Source organism: Taeniopygia guttata, chromosome Z, assembly GCF_048771995.1.
Source record: "Taeniopygia guttata chromosome Z, bTaeGut7.mat, whole genome shotgun sequence".
In the NCBI taxonomy this organism is placed as follows: domain Eukaryota; kingdom Metazoa; phylum Chordata; class Aves; order Passeriformes; family Estrildidae; genus Taeniopygia; species Taeniopygia guttata.
Window position 1 is genome coordinate 47,331,788 of NC_133063.1, and position 7,848 is coordinate 47,339,635.

The 7,848-nt window shown below is 56.7% G+C and overlaps 1 protein-coding gene across 1 annotated transcript; it reads right to left on the reverse strand.

The window, feature by feature from the left end:
• Positions 1-196: 196 nt before the first annotated feature.
• LOC115491050 (uncharacterized) lies at positions 197-7,848 on the reverse strand. Its single transcript, XM_030258241.4, has 11 exons — positions 7,647-7,848; positions 5,983-6,225; positions 4,974-5,264; positions 4,505-4,602; positions 3,012-3,207; positions 2,768-2,879; positions 2,398-2,632; positions 2,126-2,165; positions 1,798-1,903; positions 1,649-1,695; positions 197-759 (listed from the first exon to the last, which is right to left on the reverse strand). Exons 1-10 carry the CDS (start codon positions 7,753-7,755, stop codon positions 1,653-1,655), a joined length of 1,473 nt encoding a protein of 490 aa, XP_030114101.2. The 5' UTR covers positions 7,756-7,848; the 3' UTR covers positions 197-759; positions 1,649-1,652.

Consider the following 7,848-nt stretch of genomic DNA (forward strand, 5'->3'; position numbering starts at 1 on the left):
CCACCACACATCTGCTCCAAACTCACATTAGAGCTGTCCAGCTCAGCTCAGTAGGTCAGAAAAGCTGTCAAACACTTCTAGGGGAATACAGGGTCACAGCAGCCCTGCTCATGGCTCCCCTCAACAAGGCACTGTCATCTTCCTGCAGGGGAGTATGACCCCAGAGGGGCAATGAGGGGACCAGGCAGAAGCTGTGTAGGACAGGCAGCCCCTCCAATCCATAAGCCTTTATTCATTGTTGACAGAACAGGCAGAGTCACAAAGCAGCCCAGCCAGGCCAAGCAAAGCCTTGGGTTTGGCTGAATATCAGCAGAGGGGGCAGAAGGGTTGGGAACCCAGAGGACAGCAGGAGAATGCCATCAACCTGAGCCTGTGTGAGTCTGGGACTGGGAAATCCAGCGTACAAGTCCTGCCTCCAGGAAAGCAAAATTGAAAGCAAAGCCTGAGAAAAAGGATTACGGAATGCACAATTCAAAGGCCTTGCAAAAGCAGTAAGCAAAACCTGGGAGGTGAAGGGGCTGAGGAATGAAAAACTCAGCCCTCCTGGGCCTTCTGTTTTCCTTTTGCCCTGCTGAATTGGATGAATTTCATGGGACCCCCATGGTGGTCACAGTCACAGGAGAGCCAGGGGACATGGCAGCCATCAGCACTGGGCTGGAGTCATCCTTCCCATTATCTTCATATCCTCACTGCTGTGGATGTCTCTCCATGGTCTTGGCTGGGGCTGAAGTGACTGATCTCCAGCCTAGCCACCTTTACCTGGGGAGAAAAAGGGCACCCAGTGTCAGAGACAGGCTGGAGCACAAGACAGTGCCTCCCACAGCCCAACCCCTTCATCCCAGCTGTGCCCAACTGTGGTGTGGAATTTTAGTTAAATGGTATCTCTGTCTCACCCTTTGAAAATGTATGGTTTATTCCAAGCCTGTAATCCTCCCCTGAATTATCCTCTGTCTGTAATCCCATTGGCCCAGATCTTATTCCGTGCCCATTTTGAATCTCCCTGTTAAGTGTGCCGGTGTGACCAGGCTCTCTCTTACTCCGCTCTCTTGGCCGGTGCTCTCTCAGCCCCTCTCTCCCCCTCCCTCCCCCTTCCCTCCCTCAGAAACCATGCTTCTTCCCGGGGGTAGAACCCCAATAAACCCTCATCTAATGAGCACCCTCAGAAGTCGTGTGGAGTCTCCTTGTCTGCCTGCTGCTACCAGCGAACTCACAGATTGGGGGGCCCCCCGGCGACACCCCGGGGGTCCCCCCAAATGCACCGCAACACCCAACTACAGGGCCCTGGAGGTGCCTTGTCAGTGCTGAGGTGACCTGAGACCCCTCCCTGCAGATCCCTGGGAGGGATGGAACAGACATGGGTCACTCAAAGACCTGAGCCTTCGGGATGCCCATCTTTGCTCACCCTGTCCCTGCTCCAGGCAGAGAGCACCACCTGGGACCAGGCTCTGCCTCCATGTGGGGCTCAGTGGGCAGAACCATCCTGACCATCCCCAACTAAGGCAAATCAGGAGACATGTCAGTGCAGGGTACAAACTGCTGCTTCTCCTGAAACTCAGGTTCTCCTGGGAGATTGCTGCTCTCATCCCACCTGCCCCATAGCCTGATAGTCCCTTCTGTGATGGTTGTCTGCAGAATTGCATTTTCCTACCTTTTTAATTATCCTCCTTAGTTTTGTTGGGCAAGTACTTCCTTTTCCTGGAAAGGCAAAGGGGAGTCCCGGGTAAGAAACTGGCATTGTGTATGTACCTGCTGAACCTGTCCCCTTCATACCTGCTGAACCTGTCCCTTCCTACTTACCTGGAGAGCACAAGCCACAGGATGACTGCAGCCACAAGGAGGACAGCCAACAGCACAACCAGTCCAATCACAATCCCATGCCACTGGCCCACAGTCTGTTCTGCAACTAACACAGAGGCAGGAGTGAGTGCCACAGCCTGGCCTCCTACTAGCAATGACCCCAATAATGGCAAACGGTATGCAAGTGTGTATGCCTGTGTCCTGGCTGAGGTTTCTACAGCAAGAGAGGAACACCCTGTGTGTGGGGATTTTGCTCTGTTCCACGTGAGACCCAAAAGCTCTTGTGTTGGGAGAGAGGCTAGGGTGCCAAGAGCAAGGAGACACTTACCAACAGAGAAGCTGTAGCAGACACAGGTGAACTTCTCTGCCTGTTGGAGGAGACAGGAGGGAGAGCTCAGCCCACTCCTGCAGCACCAGCCTAGCTGGAGGCAAGGGCCCCACCCAGGGCCACCGAGTGACCCGGCTGTGGCCCAGGAGCCCAGGGACGCCATCGTGCCGAGGCATGGGACAGCAGAGTGGCCTCCCAGCCCGCGCAGAGGCAGCGAGGGGCGCAGCCCCGACCGGCAGCATCCCCAGAGAGCAGGAGCCCCGCGCTGGTACCTGCGGGCTGAGGCGGCCGAGGCGCAGAAGGGCCGTGTAGTCCCGGCCCGGGCGCAGGGCAGCGTTGTGCCGGCCCTGGCCGCGGCTCCCGTCGCCCAGCACGAAGTCCGTGGGGGCGGTGAGGTTGAGAACGGCGGCCAGGTACACGCTGGTGTTGGAGAGCCGCGGCTGCCCCGAGCAGATGCTCTCGACCAGCGAGCCGTCGTGCGTCGTGGCCACGATCAGCTGGTGCTCCCTGCAGGGCCCAAAGGCGGTGGGACGCGGGCCCGGGGCCATGGAAGGGAGGCTGTGCCGGCCAGCGCCGGCGTGGGGAGAGCCACGGCCGGGGCTGCAGAGCCGCGGGGCTGCAGAGCCGCGGGGCTGCGCTCACCTGGCGGCCTCAGAGCCACGGGCGATGGGGCGCAGGGGAAGCACGGCCGTCCCTTGCGACGGGGCGATGTCGCGGGCGCTGCGGCAGCGGATGCCCTGGGGGCGCGGGGTGTCTGCAGGGGGACAGCCGGGGAATGAGCATCGGCAGGGCTGGGCGAGCAGCGGGGCAGCCTCGGGCAGCGCAGGCTGCCGAGAACGGCTCGTCCGCGCCCAGGCTCCTGGCCCGGCCGCACGGCAAAGCTCACCGGAGCTGTTGTTGCCGTGAAACTCCCTCATCAACGCAGCCCCGGCTCCAGCAGCCGTCACTGCCCGGATCGTCACGGCGTAGCTGCTGCCAGGGCTGTGCTCCGGCAGCCGGAGCTCGGTGACGGAGCCATTGAGCCGCAGCCGCTCCGTCTCCAGCACGCTGCTGTCCCCTGCATTCCTGGCTGTGATGCTCAGCTGCGGACAGGAGACACAGCTGGAGCGCAGCAGCTCCCGGCTGCCCGCTGGGAAGGTGCCCGCAGCTGGCCACGTCCCTGCCAGCCTGCCCTTCCCTGTGCCTGCCCGCTGTGCCTGGGGAAGGCTCCGGACAGGAACGGGCAGGAGCCTCAGCCCCAAGCGGGGAGCTCAAAACAGAGAAGAGGACAGGAGGAATTTGGAGGCAACACTCAGGATGTGGGAGCAGCAACCTCTGTGAGCAAAGGGCCGAGCCTCTGAGAAGGGAAGAGGGAGGCTGCTCGTTTGAAGGCCTGTAGGAATATGTACTGAGCCCGAGGACAGGTCACCCCAGGTGTGTTGCAACACCAGAGGCACTGTGGTGACATACTCTGCCAGAGAAAAGCTTCTCTTTTCTCTTGTGTAAAGCTGGGCTCTGAAGGCTTTCTCTAAGAGAAAAGAAGAAAGGCTGAAGTTTCCATGAGTAATGGAGATGAAGGGTCCTCATTTGCCCATGCGTCATCTGGATTTGTCATGAGACTCCTGGCCATTCTCACTTGCTGTCTTTACAGAAATACATTCTGGGCTTATGCAAAAGTGAAGACAACTGAAAGTGGAACAAAAGGATTCTTTTCAAGAACACTGGTGTCTGGGAGGAGGAAACCAGCTGAACAGGCTCACAGTGCTGTCAAGAGCTTGTCTGACAGTTTTTCCAGGACCGAGATAAGAAACCGCTTGCAAGGTCCCTGTCATACCGTGGAGACCTCTGTCCTCAGAGAGTACCTAGAGCATTCTGAGAACAATGTCACACCCTCTCCCACTGCTGGAGAGCAGGGTTGTGCTGTGGAACATGTCCCAAATCCAGAGACAGAAGAGATGCTTGTAGCCAGGCATTGAGGAAAACTCAACAGAACGATGTAGCTCTCTGGAGAAGTGGCTTTCAGGAGGGACTTTTTTTTACTCGAGCCACAAGCTTTTTCTGTGGCAGGAACCAGAGCAAGTATGCAAGAAGCACAGGAAACTCTGGGATGCCGCCCCAGAAGACACGTCACCATGTGTTGCACACCAACCTCCAAAAGCCTGCCAAACCCAAAGCAAAGAAGACCTAGGGATTAAGCCCAGAGAACACGGAGCACTCACACCTCTCTGGGCATCTTCACAGATGGGATGAAGAATGTTGAGAATGACACAGAAAATGCTTGTGCTCATCAAAGCCACATATTTACTGGCTGGGAACTGTGGCTCATCCCAGCTGTCCCTTTCCCAATGCTGCACAGAGCTCCAGGCCGGGAAGTGAGGGTCTGCCCTGGTCCCTTGGTACCTGGTATCCGATGATCTCCCCATTGCAGGAGGGCAGCGAGCTCCACCTGAGAGATCCCCTGTCAGGATCCAGCCACAGCTGCTCCGGTTTGTCCGGCACTGCAAGCACAGACAATGGGGTCACACATAGGGCCATGAGCTGGGGCTGAGGCCAGAGGAGGGTGCAGCAGCTCCTGGCCAAGGGACAGGCTGCAAAGGGACTCCCTACGAAGGGTTTGTCCCCTGCAAAGGCTGCGTGTGCTGCAGCAATGGGAAGCACAACAGCGTGGTGTGGAGTGGGACAATGAGAATGGGGCGTGCCCTGCTCAGGGCTCTCCCAGCCCCTTCCCCAGAGCTCCACAGGACCCAAGCAGCTCTGATCCCAGGCACATCTCTGCATGGATCAGACATACTCTGGCTGAGCTGACAGGTGAGGAGTACATCTATCCACCTTGTGAAACAGCCCTGGACTGTTCCTTCTGTGCACCTACCTGTTTCCTCTGTGGTGAACAACCATGAGAACAGGGTTGTGTTGGGAGGCAAGTCGATGGTGACACTGTACTCAGTGAAGGGCTGCAAAGGGGAGCAGGTGAATGTTCCCTCCTGGCCATGTAACATCTGCTCTCCATTCACTTCCTCAGCCTCACAGGGAGGGGAGGAAGGTGCTGCCAGCCGGCACATGGCCCTCATGCCCTGGCAGGCATCAGGGAACCTGCAGGTCCATTTCAGTTTGATGCTGGTGCTGGAAATCTCAAAGGTCTCAGGGTCAACCTGGAGCACTTCTGTGAAGGAAAGATTGCCAAAAGGTCACTTTATTCCCATTCCACCCCAGCCATGCAAGGATGCTGCAGTCAGACAACTTTGCTCATCACCCAGCCTGGTGGGAGGGAAAGGGAGAGTGTGAAGGTGGTCACTGCAGCTCTCTCAAAGGGGAGCAGGAGGAGTTGAACAGGAATGAATGTGAGTGAATGAGTGGACTATTACTGCTCAATAAATTTTCCCCATTGATTCAAAACTGAGATGTATGTGTGTCACAGAATCTCTACAATCCATTAGTTACAGCTCTGTTCTTCCGTGGAGGGAATTTGAATGTCCTAAGCTGTGAGAAGAAAGTGATAAGCCTGCACTCACCCTGCTGCAGAACCTGGAGGGGCCCAGCTCACATGGAGCAAGCTGTGGTACTCACTGCCACACCATCTGAGAGGACACAGGCAGCAAAGCTCTTTGATCCTGCTCCAACAGTGGTGCCGTGTGCTGGCCACAAGCCTCACCATAAATCCCTCTCCCTTGCTTTTCTCCTTTGTGCACATGCTCTTGTCTGAAGCCCTTAGGGAGACCCTTATCACCAACACCCCCAGGGGTGACGTCCTGGCTGGACTTGACACCTGCCATTTCCCTGGGCAGCACAGAGCCCAAAACCTCCTGTGCCCCACACCCTGGTTTCCCTGCTCAAGAAGGGCAGAGCAAGGCAGCCAAGAGGGCTCCTGATCCCTTCCTTACCACTGCACTCCACTCTGGACTGAATGCGGACCCAGGCACCTCTGGAGTTTCTTACAGTCCAGACCTCTCTGTATACAGGTTTCCCACCAATGAAGGACTGGACTTCGCTTGAACATTTAACATGGGTGAAGGATGGCTGGAAACCTTCAGGGCAGCTCAGCATTACTTCTTCATTCTTCTTATAATTCACCTGGTCCGGTGCCAGGTGGAGTCTGGAGTCCCACAAGGGCCTTTGGCACATTTCTGTCAGAGGTGAAAGTGCGTGTTAGATGGGCTGGAGATGATGAGATGATGAAGTGGGTCCGGGTGAATGGTGGGACAGCAACCCCTCCAGCCAAGGAAGGGAGAGGGAAGGTGACACATCCATCTGCTGGGATGTGACAAGAGGACAAGCCTGGTTGGGAAGGGGCTTTCCCGATGCATGGAAATTGTGAAGAGTCTCTCATCCATGAACCTGTCCCATTTACACTTGTGTCCATGGGCACCATATTCCCTCCTCCAAAGCCCAGAGCAGGGACATTCCCAGAACAATCAGCCCTGCACCCGGGGACTCCCTCCAGCCTCTCATCCAGGCCTGTCATCCAGCCCAGCTCAGGTGACGCTTGCTGGGCCATGGCACCACCACTCCAGCTGGCATACAGGGCCCTTCAGCCATGGCTCATCCCTCCCACGCCCCTGATACACTCCTGTGCTCCTTGTTCTTACTCACCTGGTGCCTTGGCCGCTCTCTTCCTGCCCCACAGCGCTGGGCAGAGGGACAGGGGTTGAGCAGTGCCTTCTGCATTCACATCTCCTGCTTTACCAATGCCCTTGCCCCTTTCTCCTGACACAACCCATCCTTCTTCTCATCACCTCCCCACCAAATTCACCACCCTCCAGGCTCAGTAGGCAGTAGCTGAGCAGCTGGTCCCAGCAGTTTGTCCAGTGCTGCAGGGGGAGGCTTTGTGGCAATGATTCCTACAGAGAAGGATGCTGGCCCCCGGAAAGAGCCCTTGTCTGTTCAAGCCTCTGCAAGAAGCTTTGTGAGGCCTGAAGGGGTTTAAAATACAATCTGCCTTCTCCTGAAGGGGCACACAAGGGATCTCACAAGGTACAGACCAACTTTGCCACAAGGGGAAATGCTGTAACAAGTCCCTTGTGCTCAGGCTTTGCTCTTAAACAGCCCTGATGGCATAAGACCAGCATGGCATGTCCCCGCCATGCTCAGGCACCCAGCCACTGATCCTGCCCTGATCCATCTGTCTGGCAAAGCAGCAGCAAGCTCCCTCTTGCACTGCCCTCGGCAGGCATAGTGTCCCTTAGGCACACCTGGGGATAGGATACCTGGAGAAAGTGACACCTCCCTGAAGACCCTTCCCCTGATTCACAGTGTGTGAACTGATGCCCAATTCATGTCCACTGTCTCCAGGGAATGACTGGCAAACTGCTTTTCTGGAGGGCCTTACCCATCACACACATCCAGCCCAGTTCTGTCTCTCCCACAGAACCCCAGTGTACACTGCATTGTAACTCCTGTCCCTGGGGGAGACAGAGGCTGCTTTGGCTGACACAGCCCTCAGGGGTCCATCTAGGCTCCAGCCCAGGGCTGCAGGCAGTGAAGATGAATAGCCAACACAGAGGAGGAAAGGCAGCAGAAGCTTCTAAGAGGAAGAACCACTTCTTACCTGTTCCCTGGGGCACTATCTGGATGTTGAAAAGTTCTTCCTGGCCATGTGCTGACAATAGAGATGTAAGGGCCAGGAGAAACCTCAGAGCCAGTGATTGGACGGCCATCCTAGCATAAAGTCCCCAGGCAGGACTGAAAATCTCAGCCACACTTGCTGCCTCTGAGTCCAGGAATCTGTCTCTGACTGCAAGGCTTGCAAC

Excerpts from the sequence above, each read along its gene's own strand:
- LOC115491050 (XM_030258241.4), bottom strand. The coding sequence starts at position 7,755 with ATGGCCGTCCAATCACTGGCTCTGAGGTTTCTCCTGGCCCTTACATCT. Across the intron at positions 6,226-7,646 it reads GATAGTGCCCCAGGGAACAG|AAATGTGCCAAAGGCCCTTG; the intron begins GTAAGAAGTGGT and ends CACCTCTGACAG. Across the intron at positions 1,696-1,797 it reads CTGTGGCTTGTGCTCTCCAG|GAAAAGGAAGTACTTGCCCA; the intron begins GTAAGTAGGAAG and ends TTGCCTTTCCAG.